Raw genomic sequence first — 20336 nt, forward strand, 5'->3', positions numbered from 1 at the left:
CACTATTTTATTGAATTTTCTATAGAAATACAGTTAATGTATAGCAAGTATTTTTATTTTGCCAAAAGATAATTTCATTAATAAAAGTTTTGACTTTTGAATATCTCATTATCTGCTGTCATAGTATTTAAAGTAAACAAAACAAAACAAAAAATAAACAAACAAACCGATATTTGTACATATGCTTGTGTCTATTTGTCCAAGAGCTACTATTTAATATGAGCTTCGAACTACGGTCTTCGACATTAAGCCTACCTATTGGCGAGTAACCAAATTAGAGGTCATCTCAAAAGACATCCGGTCTAATCAAATCAGGTTATTGGAGTGATTGGGGTGACATTACTTGTCAGATTTTGTACACTTGCCATACAGATAATCACAATTTCAAACATAATTTTGGGACCATTCTTCAGCAGGGTTCGAAACCACAACTACAACTTGACAACTGCGCCAACAAAGCCGGAGTATCTATATTTATATATTATACCGCAATTGCAATAAAATTAAATGTTACTACATCCGAGTTCATTTATAATCTATATTTTCTAGAAGCTTAAACAAGATTTTCAAAATGTGACAAGACTTGTCCTGTTACGAAATTATCTTGGCTTGTTACAGATTTTCTAAAATTTAATTTATTCCAATGGACGAATCGAATGCACCTCTAATAATAAACTACAATACCTAAATGATCCCAAGCATTCATTACATACAATGCTGAAATCAGAATTTTTTCATCATCTAAACCAATTTCTGAATATTGATTTCAACAAATCACATCAACAAGAATACTTTGTTTTATTCTAAGTTTTATTTTTTTTGGGTTTTTTAAATAAAATAGCGCGGTAAAGTTTCCCCCCTATATATATAAAATTTACATTTGGAACATTATGGACACTCAATTTCACATATATGTTGGAAAACAGCGGGTAATCTTAATGTTTATTAGTGTACCTAAATTTTAATTTCGCTAATTAAATGTTACTTATTTATATGAAAGTCTAGTTAAAAAATTCACTATTTTAGAAAATTAATTTTTATTACAAACTTAAATTATATTTATAAACTGGAGGTTGAACATGATAATTATTATATAGCAAAAAAAGTTACTAAAGCAATTATTGCTGTTGCCTCCGTATTACATTACATGCTCCAAATAAATTAATAAATATTTATATTAAAATATCAGTGAACAGCAAAATAAAAATCACTGACCTGCTTCGAAGTTTTCCTTTAGCCGCCGCCACTGTCTAGCCTGGTGCAAGGAATACAGGGTCACCACTAGAAAAAACAGGATGCAAGCAAAAACTGCCGACGTCAACGCGATGGCTTGCCAATCCCATACGAGGGTCTCCGCGCTGGAAAAGGGAGCTTCTGAGCTGGATACTTTCAAATCGATAGTTGAAGGAACATGGGCTTGTAGCTCATCTTCGTACCTGCAAAGATAACCATAAAATATACTGAATACAATTGAACACTACTTTAGCAAAAATAAAAACCATGGTCTGTCCAAAATAGCAGCGAACTATGGTCGAAAAGAGAACTATTTCAAATTGTCACGCGGGAAATATAAATTAAATGGCAATAGATTATGGTCACAAAGTATAACTCCTTCCTCCATATGTATATTTAGTCATATCTAATTCATATAGGGGGAGGGGGCAAAGAATAATTATAATGTAAAATTGTTAATTAGTTGTGTAGCGATCTTGAGGCATGTCGAATTTTACATCGTGGAATAATGGTCTATAGAATACCCAGAAATATGATCCTAGATGTTGAACACCGGCGGGGTACCAGCAGCGCTAACTAGAACTTGATAACGAATATCTGACAACCCCGAAACGTTTATCTGGGAGATTATTGAAGGGTACCTTCATTGATTCAGTGTCTGACTATCGTTCAGTTCAAACTGCCCAAGCCTCGTATCCAGGTAACACCCACTTATCTATTTTTTCCAAATTTTTATGACGCCAATAAATCACGGTCACATCATGTAAACAACCACTGTTTCATTTCGTTCTACCTCCCTTCACCGAACCATGTAACATAAACCCTTAAGTTAGATTAACTGCCCATCACATAAAAAAACGCTCTTATAACACTATCTCACACGTCGGCTGTAAAAGAGTTTAATGTAAATATAACAAACCACCTTACACTACAAATTATTATCCTTTCTTATATGCATTAGATGTACTCTATATTAAATAAAATTTTTTGTTTCATTGTTTTATTTACATTAAAATTTTGTTATAGATCGAAGCCAAGATAAACCAGTTACAATAGAATCTGAAGTTATAAACCGGAATATATTGTAAACTAAAATTCCAAGCTGTTGCGATAACATAGCAACGTTGTGATGTTATAAATTTTGATGACATGAGTTCACTGTTATTTTAGACGAACGAATATATATCGCGTTGCACATTATAAACGTACCAGGTATACTAGAACCTAAAACTAAAAAATATCGAGCTGCATAGGTAGTTCGAACATATCGTAATGGGTAATATACATTTGTTTTTGTATTATTATGTTATGTGTATTACTTACAATATCGCTATGATTGAAAGTTCTAATTTTAGCTAATCAAAATAAATTTAGAAAGGCCGATATTCAACGATAATTTGATGGTACATTTTGACAATTATTGCAATATATTCAAATCGTATATTATTTAATATCATTTTCTAATCGTTGTAATCATATTTCAGATTGGAAAGGTATTTATTGAGTAATGTTGTGAAATCGAATGTCAGCTAAACGACGCTATATAGACCTAAACAATTAGTCAGAAAGAGCTGAGTCTATTCAGTTTGATAGATGCAGCAAAATTTGGAAACCATTGGAGTTGCAACAGTATATCCTTGTTAGTGCAACCAAAACCGGCCATGGGAATATGATAGAGGAGCATCACCACAAGTTTCTAAAAGTATTACATGGACTTAGCTAACAGATTTCTTCAAATCAAACAATATGTAAGGAATGTCGATAATTAAGTTTTGGCCGCTTCTTTGTTAGCATATGTAAACACCGAATTATTTAATAATAATAAATGGAAAACTGTTGTTTTATATAGAGAAATAAATATTATAAACTTTATGCAATCACTTAGCATTATTATAATTAAAAGCAAGAGTACTTGATCTAATTATTCTTCAAATTGTCAATATCTCCTGTCTCTGAGCGGTCTTCTTGGACCTAACCAAAGCCTTTGACGAGGTTTGGCGCGAAGGCATAGTGACGAAATGCATCCGATTAGGTCTACCTGATGACCTAACAGCTCTTATCAAATAATTTCTGTCAGGACGATCGTTCCAGGTGAAGATTAAAGATATTCTCTCTAGCCGGAAAACCATCGACGTAGGAGTTCCACAAGGCTCCCGCCTGGCACCCGCTCTATTTAATATATTTCTCAGATATCCCTAGGAGGCCACAAGTTGAGGCAGCTTTTTATGCGGACGACACTGCTTATCTTTGCTTCTTCAAGAGTAGCATCGCACATCTGAAGCAGACTCCAAAAACAACTAGATGAGACGGTCGAGTGGTTACATTTCTGGAGATTGCAGGTCAACCCAGAGAAACCCCAGGCCATCTTTTTCCGCAAGAATCGTTTTGCACTGAGCATTTCGCGTCTAAAAATCGAGAACGCTGAAATCCCATGGTCAGAAGAAGCCATCTATCTCGGTCTCGTCTTCGATCGCAAATTTAGATGGGATTCCCACATTCAAAGGTCCGTCTATAAAGGTCAAGGTATTGTTAATTTGCTGCCCCCACTTATCAACCGGGCTTCCTCTCTCTATAAAATCTCTCCTGTACGATGTTGGTTCGATCAGTGGTTCTATACGGCTCTAGTGTCTATCTAAAATACGTCTCACCTAGCCAGGTGGAACGTCTTCAAGTCTTTCAAAACAAAATTCTCAGGAGAATAATGCCCCCTGGTTCGTCAGGAACAATCAAATTCATAGAGAAACAGACGTCCCCCAAGTTCACGAGTTTATATCCGGGGTTTACTCGAGGTATTTCTCCACTCTTCGTCTCTCGGACAATAGATATATTACCGAGCTGGTCAATATTTTAGGCCAATAACTCATTCGGCTCTTCGTGGTCTTATTCTATCACAGCCGACACTTCCTCGTTGTGCTCTAATTCCAAATTGTCTCGACCTTCTCCGGCAAGATATTAACTCATGTACCGCAAGCTGCGTGGTGTGATAACGACGCCACGTCCTTGCCTGGTCCTTGTGCCTCTTAACGGTGTTACAGGTTACGGGCACCCTTTTTACTAACAGTAAGAAGTATCAGTTAGGGTTATTGGATCAACTGATAGGGTGGGGTTTAGTGGGTAGCCCAGAGACAGTCCCCACATAACCAGTCCAACTCCCTTATTCTTCGGGTCTTCCCGACCAGGTATCCATAACAGGATTCCCGTTCCCGATTCCAGGCCAAAAAAAACCTCCTGTCTCTGAATATGTCAAACAAATACTACGTTACCCATGAAGTTTTAGCTAAAAATTACTTCCTTACTACAAAAATTACCACACATCAAATATATCTTGACCACATATCACAATTCGATGATATTTTCATAGGTCTTAACGAGCAATTTTAAGAAAACCTGTAATATTCGAATATTAGATTAGACAATATCATACCTCTTTCTCATTTTCTTCTAATAACTGGTCTCATTAACAAATTTGATCAAGAGATTTTATTTTCTTTATTTACGAAATTTATTGATGGCGCGTAAACTAATATTGAGCGATTTTCATATAGATTTGTGTGGGCATATTTTACGAAAATCATATTATTTAGCAGAGTTCACTTTATTATGTCATTTTAATAAAACAAATAACATATCGGGTTGTAGAAAGAAATCTGCGTTTTTCATATTATTCACAGCAAATTTATTCAAACAAAATTAAATCGATAATCAATGATATATTTGTAATTCTTAATGATGATCTTTTACCAATTTTCTGTGAAACCTTTGATTTCTTTACTCTAGAACTTTCGAAAATTGTGAGAGAAAAACTTAATCACTTTATTTTTACAAGTCTCTTTTTAGGTTGGGCTGGCTACAAAGTAAATGTAGCAAAACGAGCTAATTTTTCTACCACTATCTTTTCCGTATATTATTATCATCGGGATAATACTTTTCAACACCCGTAGTCATTCATTCCAAGAATTAGCTACCAGAAATTCACAAATATAATCTTAACATATACTGCCATTCAGTTAAGTAATGGAAAAAAATCCTCTAGAATTAATCTTAATTAATGCTAATAGCATTAGCAAATACTCCAAAATAAATAAGAATTTCGTCAGAATGTTAATATCAAGCTAAAGAAGCAAATGGGCAAACAAATATTTTTAATTTTTACAATTTTCTCAAACTGTATCAATAATCAGTATATCAATAACTGAACGGATAGTTCTATATTGTAAATGTCTTTAATAAAATAAAAATAAACGTTACAAAACAAATTATTTAACTTGCTTTATAAAGAGAACATCTTATAAACCGTTTCGAATCCTTAACACGCTATAGTGTAGCTTCACTAAGTATCACCAGGAATCTGCGACTTTGAAATGATCTAACAGCAAAAAAACGAAATTACTTTTTTCCTAAACTGATATTTTTGGATATCGATTTCGAAGTATTATTAGTCGATAAATACTGTATTTGAACCAAACATTTTATTTCTCAAATCTTCTAATCAACTGTAATAAAATATTCCTAATAATAATTGTTATAATATTAATTTATTTTATAGATTATTAAGGACAAAGGAATTTATTCATTTGTGTGGCCTAAGAATAACCTGACCAACACTATATGATAAATTCTACAGACCAGGAAAAATTACAGCAAAATTTCAAGGGCATAAAAACCATTAAGTCTAACCTCGAATCCATTACAGTTACATCGCCTCTATAATGATTATAATAGGATAATTGCAGTTTTACCGACAGCATGGTTTCTTTGTCGAGGTTGAAGACCTCTTCCGAATACCTCCAGTCATCTCGATTGATTTCTATTTTTGCAACGTCGTCCGACTCTTAACTAATATTACTTTTATTTTGTGCTAGACCACAAATTGAAAGTAAAAAAAACAGGATTGAGTTTTAATTCAAGTAAATTGGTCTCAATACTCAACTATAATTCATATATAGAAACACGTGCTTATTAATTAACAATTGTAAGAAACCAATTAGTGAAATAAATCATTTTTGAGTATCATTAAATTATGTGTAAAAAAATAAGAACTTTTCTCTTTTATCTTAAAAATATTGCTGAAATTATTCTCATTATGTTTTTCAAAATATTTTCCGTAGGCTACTTACTATTATTACTACTAATTATTTTTAATCTATTACAAAATTTTCCTGAAACTGATAATTTTAGCTCTGGGCAAGTCCGGTTTTCACACGAAACCATATCGGGTGAAAATAGTGCTAGAGATTTATTTATTTTATTGCTAAAAACTATTGTACAAAATTAGTATAAATCTGGGTAATATGTCCGTAAAATAGGTTACCAAATCAATCATAGAATATATTCAATCAATAGAATATAGAATTAAATATTAGAGTGCTGCCTATTAAAAATTATTATGCTTAAAAAACCTCACAAACTAGCAGAAAATTCCAGGCCCATCCCACTACTACCTACGATATCCAAATTATGTACAAAATTGCTCTTAAAACGTGTTAAACCGTATATGAAATTTTCTAGAACTCTAAAAATTCATAGTTTGTATTTCCAAATACGCTATAGAAAAAACACTCGAACAATGAATGAATGAAACAATGAAAAAAACAACAATATTCAAAAATGGACTAGACACAAGCAAAAACAGTACAATAGCATCAAATCTGTCTATGTTACTTTTGCATTACAGCAAAATGAAAAAAGCCTAACTACATTACTTAAACGCATAATTCGTCAATCAGAATCAGGGAAATACTTCGATTTCTATCCCGAAATTAGGTTAAATTGGAAACATGACGTCAAGCAATTGCACTGGTTAGTCGGAAGACACTCCTAACTTAACCTAAACTCATAGAAATTGGTTTATCAGCCAATTATATAAATGATTTGGACTAAATCTAAATGGATCTACGGAGTTATCTACGATAAGATTTTGCCTTATATAAGAAAATATATAAGAATACAAATCTCAGCAATGTGGAAGCAATACAGCTACTAGACAACGCGCAGGAAATCAGAAGATTGAAGCAAACCAAATCATATGAACATGTATAGTGTATAAATGTTACTCTTAAGTTTAGGTTAATTAGCCTAATTAAATATTAATTTCGGAAATAGATATTGAAAATAATAAAAATAGATTAATTTGTAATATAAGATTTTACTAAGCATATCTAATGTAAGATGAAATAATGAATAGCCCAGAATATGTTGATGAAATGTATTAAACAACAAAACTAGGATAATATCCATATATATTATTCTTATAAAATAAAATGCTTTTAAGAATCCTGATACTTTCTAGATAAAAAGAAATTACGAGGAAAAAGATTATGTTCACTGACCATTAAGCAAGATTCTTCGAAATATGAAAGTCATGGGTAAACCAAAATTTCTGTGAATCCTGCTTATGTTAACATTACAATTTTAAATTTATTACCACAATACGATACAAAAAGTACTGAGGAAACAAAAATACTGTAATAATAAATAAAATCACACTAAAAGCCAAAGCAAATAAATAGTAGTATTAAACTGTTCTTACCGTAAACTAAAACAAAATCTAAATATTAGAAAATTACGGAATATTTCCATTGGAAATACCCGACATAAGTTCAAAGTTAGACGCGAAAAGGTTCAATTTTCTTTCATCGTTTAACGGTTCGCTAGCTAACTAGATTTTACAATGTATTTATATAATTCAAAGTACAGGAACGACTTGGAAATTCGCTGGTTAATCACTATAAGGTAATGATGTATGCTATTTAAATATTCACCTTTGATGCTTGTAAATAGCGAGCAAACTTGATCGACTTTGACAAAGGAATCAGGAGCACTATTCCTAACAAAAGTCATTTAGCCGGTGGCGCAGTGGTAAAGGCGACAGGATGGTCCACCTACTGTTGTGATAGTCGCGGGTGGTCCACCTACTGTTGTGATAGTCGCGGGTTCGAATCCTGTTGGAGCATGGTCGTACATTTATATTTGTAACTGTTTAATATTTGTGATTATCCTAGGCAAGAGTGTAAAATCCGACAAGGAAAATGATGCCAGTCATGAAGGCAACCAAGCTGTGTAAGACCGGATGTCTTCTGGGATAATTTCTAAGTTGGTCACTCGCCAGTCGGTAGGCTTAATACCGAGGATCGTGATTCGGTCCAGATAAACGGGTGCAGTCCAGATAAACCCCTACTTGGTAAAAGGAAACTTTAAAATATATTTAAAGAAAAGTCATTTAATCAAATCTAAAGTAACTTTGGAATAGGTAATACTAATCTGGTAATATTAAAATCGACTTTTTAAGATTTAATTGTTTTACGACTTAAAAAGATTTAATTCTGAACCTTTAAGCGATTACTAATCTGAATATTTATTTTTATTAAAGTTTTTCTATGCCATTTCCTTTATAAGTAGAATTTGTCCTTTTACGTTAACCCACAAGGTTTTTTTTCCAATTTGGATAAAAATATTTACATTGAATGGCCTTATATCCTTATAATATAGTCTGGGTTATCAAACTTTTCATTGAAAACCAGGTATGCATCCAGTGCTTCCCACTATTATTTTGTTATATTAATTTGGTAGTTAAATATCAATCATCTTTAGATGCCCGAAATATTTTATTGGCCATTGTTCACATGATCATCTATATCATAAATTAATCGGTTTAGCGAAAATATTGCCTCCCTTTTTGAAGAAATTTGGCACAGTTAAAGCTTATATCGAGGAATAATTTTTAGACCTACTATTTCTGTGTTATATGCGCTACAAAAAAATATATTCCAATAAAATGAAAAACGCCCAACTCAAGCAACCTAGAACAGGTCGGTGACACAAAATATTTAAACAGACCCAGCGGGTTGCTGTTAGAATTTAGCTCGCCGACAATAACGTCCTAGGTTCGAATCTCGCTAGAGATAAAGGTTTATTTTAAGTTTATAAATAAAATAAACGATCGTGTTCGCTAAATTAAGTGAATGTTTGTTTGTTACCTTTGGAACGATATTAAAATGGAATTGTGTGTGATTAAAATATTATTAAACGAAGTTATATAAATTTAATTTTAAGCAGTGTTTTGTATTACTTTCGGTTATTCCCGTATTATTCGAATTATTAAATAGTTGTGGTAAGTTTGGATATAACAGTATTAAGAATAATATGGTCACATAAAGCTATATTTTACATATTTTGCAAAGAAAACAAATTAATGGGCCTGCTTTATTGAATGGTATATATATAGCTGTGAAACAAAAACCCGACATATGTGAAAATTTCATCCCAACATAAATTAATAAAATTCGAGAATAACAAGAATCGTCTGTTTTCTTTCCTTACAAGATATTTAAATTTTCGGACCCAAAATATTCATTTAATTTAACATCTGGTGAAGAAAACGAAAAAAAAATTGATCTTGCATAAGGACTGTTATTAATTGATATGATTGATGAGTTAATAGTTTCTGTAAATTTTAGTGGTATTGACTTCTGATTAATTTCAGATTTCATTAGCAATTAACAAAACATTAACCGTATATTCCAGGTAACAAATACGTTAATTTCTTCATCAAGAGACAAATTGAATAATGCAGAGAATACTAACAGTTATAAAATAGTTCCATAGAAGACAAAATGGAATTCAATAGATAAATGAAAGGCATACAAGACAATCTAAAGATAAGTTATCTGCAAAAGCGAGATCGAAGACTGAAATAACTAAGCAAAGGACGATGCAACTTTGTTTAAAATTTTAAGTAAAGAAATATTTTTTAAACGGCATGGTGTATTTCTGATCTATTGAAAATACTGTAAAAAGAAGTTTCAATAAGATATCATTTTTAAATTAATAATTTTAATACATTGTGGTCGAATATCGAGGGCGATCACTAGTATTCACAAAGTCATTATAAAGACTGTGAATTAGTTTTAAAGTTTCTTTGATTATAAGATGTTATTTTCGTCGCAAAAATTACGAATTTTCAAGGTTTAAAAATTCATATCTTATCTAAAAATAAATAAAACGAATAAATATAAGAGTATTTTATTTAAAATCTTTTAATAATAATTAAGTGAATAGAATGATTATAAAATATAAAAATATCAATTAAACTTGCTTTAAAAAGTAAACTTACTGTATATATCCCATTTTAACGACTACTTGTTCACAAAAAATCACAGAACGCGAAATAATAAATCACAGAAGCAATCTGTATGCACCAGGCACCGAAAATCCACCAGGCAACCAGTGTATCTTACAACTGATCCGTGATCAGCGTCAACACCAACTGGGTTCAGTCTGACCCACTTCTAAATTTTTCGTTAACATTTTCGAACTGCACAAACTGGTTGCCGTCGATATCGTCTGTACCAAACAACAATATGGCAATTAAGAAACCATCGACTATTGGCGCTCTGACCATCAGACTAGTCAGGCGTGACGTCACAGCCGTAATAATACCACAGGTAACTCACGGTCCACGGAAATTCTTCGAAAATGGAATTTTTCTTTGTCATTTTTTTTGTTAATATAATAGTGGTTCGACTTCATTACATTACATTGCTTAAAATAACATCAACATTATAGTCTGCATGAAAAGACAGCTGAGTTAATTATTATTATTAGCAGATTTTGAAGAATCCAGACCATCAATTAAGCTTCCGTAGTAAACACGCAAAAACAGAACAAATACACAGATTAGTCAACCAAATTTAAAAAATCTAAATGATAAAAATATTGCTCCGCTGTATTTCTCGATATATTTCAAGCTTTCGAAAAGGTGTGGCACAATGATCTGTAGGTTAAATTGAAAAAGGTTTACTCCACACGAATTTTCAGCTACTAAAATTATACCCCACAGACATTTGGTACGTACAGGTATATTATTGTGAAACAGTATGACGAATACACTGATCAATATCTTATATAATCAGGTGTCTTTGGTCCATTGTTATATCTACAGTATACAGTTGACCTACCGACCTCAAGAAATACTACTGTTGCATAAGCCGACGTACAGCGGTTTTATCGTCGCACGAGGATCTAATATCAGCCACAAGACACTCCAGCTTCATCTAAATATAGTCGAATTGTGGTTGAAAACATAGAGTATCAAAGCAAATGAAACAAAATCTACCCATGTGTCGTTCACCCTTTGTAAAAACTTGTCCCCCAGTAAAAAGTAATAATTATGTACTCGCACAAGCAGACAATGTTAAATATCTGAGATTGCATTTTGATCGATGCTTAACATGGGAAAACGTATAGTGGCAAAACGCAAACCACTTGAGCTTAAACTAAACCAAATATATTGGCTAGTAGAGCGTAAATCTAAATTATCCTTAAATAACCAGGTTTAGCTCTATAAGTCAATACTTATATTTATGGTATTGAACCGTAGGGTACTAGTAGCAAATATAACAAAGCTATGCTTCAGATATTCCAAAACAAAGTGTTGCGAGTCATCGTCGATGCCCCATATTACATCTCCAGCAAACTAATTCAGCGCGATATCCCCTTTGAACCCATAACAAATGTGATTAAAAGTATTAGTGCAAAATACAGAAAGACTATTAATGCATCGCAATGCACTTGTCAGATAGTAAAATGTGAGCGATGACAATCAAGTGCGTAGAGTGAGATATAATAGTCCTTCAAATAAGATTTAGATTATAAGTCTGTATAGCAAATCACTTGATGAAGCGATCTTCTACATGTATATAGTAATATAGTATAACGAAAATCATTAAAAATACTTATATTTCATGGAAAGATTGTTGCAGTTCTAAGAAATTAATTTAAAAAATCATTGTTTTATTGTTTGAGAAATATTATTTGTATTGATTTTGTATCCAGTAAAAGCATTTGAATTAAGTTAAATTTATTAATTATAAGTTAAAATTATTCCAAATAATTAACATTCGTATGTGAACAATGAGATTCTCCTATCTAATCTATTTTTCATGAACCTACTATCCTGCAAGTCATCTGTGTATACCAAATATAAAATGTTTGTTCACCTAATAAGCTTATACTAATTTTATTTATTTGAATGTGATAATTAATAGCTGTCAAAAGTGAACTCAGAACGACTGTCAGAACGACATATGCTGCCAATTCTAACTGATGTACACTTCTGATTCATGCTTCATGCTGAATTCAATTAAAACTATAGTTATTACTTATGGTTTTAGTTCCTGTATTATATTACTTCTAATATAAATATAACTCTTTAATTACATGATAAGTATTATCTAATATATTTCTCATTATATACATTTTGTATTCATTCCTTTTTTAAGCAAAGGCATTACATTCTATAAAGTACAATATGGATTTATGTTACACTTATATGGGGTGTCTCAAAAGAAGATATTTTAAACAATTGATGGGAAAAGGTAAACCAAAATAAACGATTTGTAAACCTATTTCTTAAATAATATGATCCAAACGTTAACTTTATTTACAAAGCCCATTTTCACAAAAGGAGCATTTGAAGAATGAAGGACTTTTTGTTATTTGTAACAGATTAGTTGCACTACAGTAGCTATTTCTATTATTTACGTGTTCATTAATATAAAACGTTGAAATGCACCAATTGTATAATTTAGTAGTGCTGCTTGCGCTATACTCGCTGACACGGAAGCATGTCGATGCTTCTATGTACATTCATTTCAAAATTACAGGGGATCAGTGGAAAAAATTAAGTGAGTAAGCCTTCATATCTGAATTATTTTTCATCAAAATTATTTAATTGTGAAATAACAATATGAAACGGGAATCGATACGGCGAATTGATTTAATACCTTGATATAATGCTCTTAATATAATGATGTTAACAAATGATTACAGACATTTTATATGACTTAGCTGTGAAACATATATGTTCCTTATAATAGCTTAATTAAAACTTAACACTCTTAATAAAGATTACTACATCGTCTACAGTTTTTTATGTATATTTTACATCGCTATTAAAATCATCCAAAAATACCGTATTACTGAAGAAATAAATAAGTGTATCAAAAATCGCAAATAAAAGAGCGGAGAAAATTTTAAAATCACTAAAATTAAAATTTTATTATACAAAGCGAATATATATTATAGTTATAATAAAAATATACAGATGTATGTGCTTTTTATATACATATTTTGGATCTAACGCAACTATTTACATAACAATTTTCATTTTATTTTTAAATCTTATATTGGATATGCTTAATACAATCTTCACTTACATTTAATTAGCCCGTTTAATAGAATTAATAACTCAAAAAATCAAAAGATTAAAGAATATGAGCAGAACTGCTTTGAAAAATATATAAGTGAATTAAGTCTGAAAACAGACAAAGATTACTTGCTATGGGAAGCAACTCGCATATTTAAAAGTTCAGTTACAGAGTGGCATCTATTAAAAATGATCTAAATGAACGGGTTTGGCGCAACGACTAAAAAACTGAATTATTCGCACAACATTCAGCTAACGTATTCTAACCAAATGATAGAGAATCTACAATGGATACAATTCCTGTTTATCAGCCCGATGTAGCTATACATTCTCTCCAATGTAAGTTGCCACACAAATTGATAACCTCGATCCTAAGAAGGCTTCTGGAATTAATTAGATTTCACCTGGTTTATTGAAAGAGCTGCCGCGAAGAGTTTACTACTGAATTATGTCCCGGAATGTTTCAAGGAGGCACAAATAATTATGCTTAAAACATCTGAGAAATCGAGATCTATGTTTTTCGAAACAAAATGTAAAATATCGCATGAAGGGTCTCTCTCAACATTCAAACGTATTTAGATTGGAGTTCTCCAGGGTAGCTAATTTTGCATTTTACTATTACTGCATCACTTGACGAATTCCCGATTCCTCAAGAGAACTCAGCTAAATACCTCGGCACTCATCTTGATAATAATTAAATTAGAATCATCTTATTAGACAAAAAAACAGAGCAATTGATTTGAGTATTTAATTAAATTCTAGCAACTGTACTGGTTATTCGGAAGTTACTCCCAAGTTGATCAAAAATCAAAGAGCTTACTTATTAAAATCTATTTGTGAGGACGGGCTTGTAATCTACAAAATTATAAATATTGAATGTATGCTAGTAGTGCTCAGTATCCAAAAATATTTCAATCTTATAATACATTACACGATGAAGTAAAAATCGGATTTAACTAAAATATAAACAAAGAAACAAGCTTCCTACGATAAAATAAATAATTACAACAATTAAGACTAATCTATGAAATGTTATTGCCCTCAAATAACAAAAACAATAATTATCTTTAGTTTATCTTAAAGACGGCCTTCCTTCAATTTTGACGACAGTTAACTTAGAAAAAAACATTAACCTGGTTGCTGTCACATAAAGCCTAAATCAAGTTTTAACGTACTTCCGCAATTCAAAAAATGTTTATATGGAAGTCATTTTCTGATATTTGATTGAAAAATAAAAATGACGATAATATTTGAGTATTTAATTAACCGTCGGCCAGCAAAATCAAATTTATCCACGATATGGTATATTTTGCTGACCAACTAGATCTATTTTATAATTGCAATTAATAGTAAGATATCCTTTGCAGCTGATGGAAATGATAAGAAATCAGTAGTCAATGTCGGAATTGTATACAGATTGGATATTAAATTCTGTTGATGAGACCTTAATATCAAATCTGATTGATCTGAGAACATTTTTACACTTGAATAATGAAAATATATTAATGTAAAAAAGAAGGGAAATTAAAATGCAACATCTCTTTCTTAACAAGAAGCAGTCGGAAACTAATATATTTGATTGATATTAAACTATTTCCTATTTATAATGGTCAATAATTTCCAAGAATAAGCGATAATTAATACATATGGCCTATAAATTAATCTTAAAGGATTTTTTAAATTTGATGTGTTATTGTGAAAATTTGCTATCATAAGGAGCAAAGTATAGCATAATTAATACATATGGCCTATAAATTAATCTTAAATGATTTTTTTAATTTGATGTGTTATTGTGAAAAATTGATACCATAAGGAGCAAGGTCTGGAGAATACGGCGGGTAGACTTCCCATTGAACATTGTCATCTAGACTTTATTGTGTCTTTGTTTGTATTCCGGCCATTTTTCGCGCAATGCTGGACTCAAGCGCATTAAATGTAGTTGATAGCGATCCCCACTGATAGTGTCATCAAGTAATGTCTTCAAATCCTCGTCTTCTTTTTTTTTGACTGTCCAGAACGCTGTTTGCCTTTGGTATCAAAATCACTAAATTTAAGACGTCAAAACCAATATTCACATGTAGGAATGGATGTAGCACGGTTACCACAAGTTTCACACAGACCTTCAGTCGCCTTTATCTTCAAATTAGTTGATTGCGATGTCAAAATCGCCACTTTTAAAATGTTAAAACCAGTATGGACATATAGAAATCGCTGAAGCACAATTGTCATAAGCTACACACAACATTCGGTGACATTCAGTCGCCTTCTTCTACAATTTCAATTCGCCTTCAACTGAAGTAAAAAAGTAAAAAAAAAATTGTTCATAGTTGACGATACACCCAATATATTCGGGTGTTCTGCAGGGCAGTGTTCTTGGCCCATTGTTATATCTATTGTATACAGCTGATCTACCGACCTCAAGAAACATTAATGTTGCAACATATGCTGACGATACAGTGGTTTTATCATCACACGAGTATCCAATATCAGCAACAAGAAACCTCCAACTTCATCTTAACAAAGTCGAATTGTGGTTGAAAACGTGGCGTATCAAAGCAAATGAGACAAAATCTACCCATGTGACACTCACCCTCTATAGAAGAACATGTCCCAGACAATGTTATATATCTGGAAAAGCATTTCGATCGACGTTTCACATGAAAAAAACATATAGTAACAAAACGCAAATAGCTTGGGCTTGCACTCGTCAAACAGTTAAATGTGCAGGATGATATGAAGTGCGTACGCTGAAACCCAAACTGCTATATGAACTGATTAATAGACACATAGAGTGACATTTAATAATCTCTAGAATAAGCTAGAATAGTTTTTAGAATAAGTTAGGATAGACTTTATAAAATAAGTTATAATAGTATCTAGAATAAGATTTAGATTATAAGTAGTACAGTAGATCACTTACTAAAGTGATACTACATGTCAGGATAGTTATATTATATTATATAACTGAAATCATATAATACGTATTGCCCACGGGCAGATTGTTGACGTTCTAATACGAGAGACGAGATTAATAAAAAAATACTTCAGTCTATAAATACTAAATACTTTAGTCTATCAATGAGGCTTCAATCTAGATTATCTAAGGCTTGAGGCATAATTCACAAATGCACCCGGTGCGATTTGAAAGAAAGTAACACCATCTATTTTAAATCCTTTAAAATTAATTTAGAGGCCTGATGGTATTCAAAATGCCACAGGGCAACTGGACAATGTCCGCTAGTATTATGTAAAAATACTTCTATTAAGCTATAATACTTTTAACTACAAGAACATACATAAAAAAAATATCTTACCTATTTTCATTATCGCCATTCCCGACCTTCCGATGTCTCTCGTGACGATGCCGTTCATGATGGTGTCTGTGATGGTTTGCGCTGACGAACAATTCACTTAGTGCACTGATAGGTCCGCAAACGGTGTCGCTGAACAATTCGCATGGTCTCAGGACGACGTCACCTTGAGAACATTCCGAGCAATTCGTACAACGTTGTTCTGTCGCGTTATAGTACTGCTTGTCTGGGCAAATCTGGGCAAGAACCGATGAAATAATGGCGGCTAATAAGATTAGGTAAGATGCAGATGCATATCTCATCACCTGGAACAAGAAAAAAACATGAATTAGACAAATATTTTTGAACTTTAAACACAAATAATGGTTAGAGTCATGTGGGATAACTTCACCCAACTAGTAAGCAAAATGACGTAATGGCGCAGTTGACAAATCGTCTAAACCTGTCGTATTTAGTTTTCATTTGACCTCTGAGCAAGTGTATCATGTCACAGCCTTCTCTCACAAAGGCATACATATTTAAACCACAATATTGTTTTTGTAAATTTTTTTCACAATAACAAAAGTTGCTTCACTCAAAATGCTAAAATTCACAAACTGATGATTCGACAGCTGTCAAATTTATACACGCATCTTTTGAGGGTTAGGGTTAAATAAAAAAACATATGGATTTAATTCTAGTAGCGCCATATATGTGTCAGGCCGGGGACTTTTCAATTAACCTGTTATGTATAGTTTCCAAAGTGAGTACATTTTATCGTCTCTGCGTACACTACGTTTCAGCACACCAAAGACCACAAAGCACAACTTACTCTCACCGGTAGGAAAGTGTCCGCATGATTAAGTTTTAATAAAAATAAAAATTATTATTGTCGACTTCATTTACGCAGAGATCAAGGTGACAGGACGGTCCTCCTACTGTTGCGATCGTCACGGGTTCCTAATTCGAATCCTACTAGGGCATGGATGTACTTTATGTTTGTGACTGTAATTGTTAATGTCTTTATAGGCAACAGTGGAAAATCGGACAAGGAATAATCATCCCAGTCACGTCAGTAACCAGGCTGGGTAAGACCGGATGTCTTCTGGAATAATCTCTAATTTAGCCACTAGCCGGTAAGCTTAATGCCAAGGACCGTGGTTTGGAGCACACGTTAAACTGTTGGTCCGGTCCAGATAAAACCTCATTGGAAAAAGGAGACTTATATTGAAAAAAAAATTATTAAATATTTATGTTTTGTTATTACTGACAAAGGTTTGTTGCATTAGAATAAGTGTGTTTTTACGATCAATTAAATCTTTTATTTTGATAGCAATTTACTACAAATTGAGTACAGTTGTACTATATGACTCTATTTATATTTATTTGGATAGTAAAATGGAACCAAATTATAAGGTATTTTAAACATTTATTTTTTTTATATTATAATTTTTTTATATATAATTATTTATAGAAAAGATTTATTAATTATGTTTTACAAATTACCAGAACCTATTTTGAAATATGTTATTGAGCAGAATAACTAAAAAGCGGTAGGGTATTGCGTAATGTCCCCACGTGACAAGAAAAGCACGTACGGACCGTAAAATTTAAAGGCATATTGGGTTTTATAAATAAACAAACTACAAAAATGTCTTCGGCATGCAACGCCAACAACAGTTGTAAAATTGACGCGAAGAAAACGCGACACAAAACAGAACTCCTTTTATTACTTGGCAATTTGTTTGTAACTTTCTTGACGAATGAAGAAATAACACAATATTCTATTAAGGTATTATTAAACAGACATTTACAAAAACGGGTTTATAGTTGCAAAAATCACTTGAATACATAAGTTAAATCAATATCAGGATTGGTATTAACAATTCATAGATATTAGGGATAGTTTTTTGAGCTCTGCGAATCTCAACAGAAAATGAAAAATGTTAACGAACAATATAACATAACAAGCTTAATTATTTCAATTAACTATAAAAAATTTACTTATCAAGAAAAGAAACTGGTATCTTATTTATTCATATATTATTATTAGTCGTTGCTGACTCACTTACAATTTCTTTCTATACTTTCTGCACTTTCTACGAATTAAGACTTTATTTCCGTAAACGTACCTGTCATAATTTTCTCGTAACTGGTATAGATCAGATAAAGTATAGGGTTAGGTACGCTACCTTGGATCACTTCTGCATGTTCTTCTCTTCTTAGAATATTCATTACCTTGTTTAATTCCGAAGAACCTGTTGGAGATATAGGATGTTGGTATCCAGCCCCTTACTTAATATATAATAAAATAAAAGTTAGTAGCACTTTTGAGTGTTTTTACTAATTATTGCACTTCACTACACACAACTACAGTTACATGATTTGATTCTCCTAAGTCAGTTCTTCAAGTTATAACACTCAAGTGGGAGTGTAGTTTTTCTCTCATGTCTTGTTACGAATATCTTAATTTCGTTTGAGACAGCTGGTATCCGAAGATCTCGGTGTAAGCAATTGTTCCTGTAGTATCCGGGCGTATAGTAGTTCTCAAGACTTTATTCGGATATAGTTGTATTATGTTCATATTATTTATCGCAGAACATCCCCATATCTGAACTCCATAGGACCATATAGGTTTTAGTAACTTCTTGTACAGCAGCTTATTATAAAACTTATTATATACGGATAATTTAGATTTTCTTCCAAATAACCAATACATTTTTGTATTGTACTTTCAGTTCATCTCAAGAGACTGTTACATTGTTACTATATGCAATAATATTATTTACATTTTTTCGTATATGATCAGTTTGTTTGTAGATGTATTCTCAGGTAGTCTGGGTCTACTTATTTATATAGCTTGCGCGTTGCAGTTTTCTGATTGATTCTTCGCTACTGCAAATATCAAGTATGGTAATATTATATGGCAAGCGTAGCCATAGTAACATTTTCTATTTGTGGAATTTCACATGTATAGAGTAAATAAGGAAGAGGACCCAAAACATTGCGTTGCGGTACACCTGCTTTTGTTCATTTCATTGTTGAGTACGCTTTTTCTTGCTTAACTATAAACAATCTGGAATGTTTTCGTTACATCCAAGAAGTTGTTTAGCAAACTTTTTTCTCCTAACATAACCTGGCCAATTGTCGATTGATTGCTCATCAAACCAAACTGATGTACAGGTATTATGTTCTTTCTATATAGGATTATTCTTAACCTTTTTAATAAAAGTTTTTCAAATACTTTGGATACCATTGGTAGCAATAAAATTGACCCATCAAATTTTACTTCATTTAGTGGTTTTACAGGTTTCGGAATCATAATAACAGCAAGTTTTGAAACATTCCGGATATGTTTTAGTCAAAAGGATGAAAATAGACAAACTCTTTTACACTTTCGCTCATGTGTTCATTTTATTTTGGCAAATAATGGCAAGTAACTGGTAGAAGACAAAACAATGTATATTTTTCCAACTGCTTAGGTTTTACACAGACGCTCTCATCTGTTATAAAAACAGTTGTAAACCGTTTTAACAACTCTCGCTTCCTTTGCGTGCATGTTGGAGGTCTTTCTAATTCAAACAGTTGACAAGAAGTTGCTAACGATG

The 20336-nt window shown here is 32.1% G+C and overlaps 1 protein-coding gene across 5 annotated transcripts in view; it reads right to left on the reverse strand.

Annotated features, from left to right (window-relative positions):
* Positions 1–20336, reverse strand: part of wgn (Tumor necrosis factor receptor superfamily member wengen) — a 240361-nt gene that overhangs the window by 112956 nt on the left and 107069 nt on the right. For 4 of the 5 annotated variants that reach the window (XR_013007693.1, XR_013007695.1, XR_013007694.1 and 1 more), the window contains 2 exons: positions 16753–17054; positions 1216–1436 (listed from right to left, as the gene is read on the reverse strand). Coding sequence is in view for 2 of the 5 variants with exons in the window: in XM_076417813.1 (XP_076273928.1) it covers positions 1216–1436; positions 16753–17054 (523 nt within the window). In the remaining 3 variants the exon portion in view is untranslated. The remainder of the gene's footprint in view (positions 1–1215; positions 1437–16752; positions 17055–20336) is intronic. The other variant, XM_076417814.1, reaches the window with a different exon arrangement.

This window comes from Rhynchophorus ferrugineus, unplaced genomic scaffold (genome assembly GCF_030347505.1).
Source record: "Rhynchophorus ferrugineus isolate W39M unplaced genomic scaffold, kcgeb_rfMv2 rfM11, whole genome shotgun sequence".
Classification (NCBI taxonomy): domain Eukaryota; kingdom Metazoa; phylum Arthropoda; class Insecta; order Coleoptera; family Curculionidae; genus Rhynchophorus; species Rhynchophorus ferrugineus.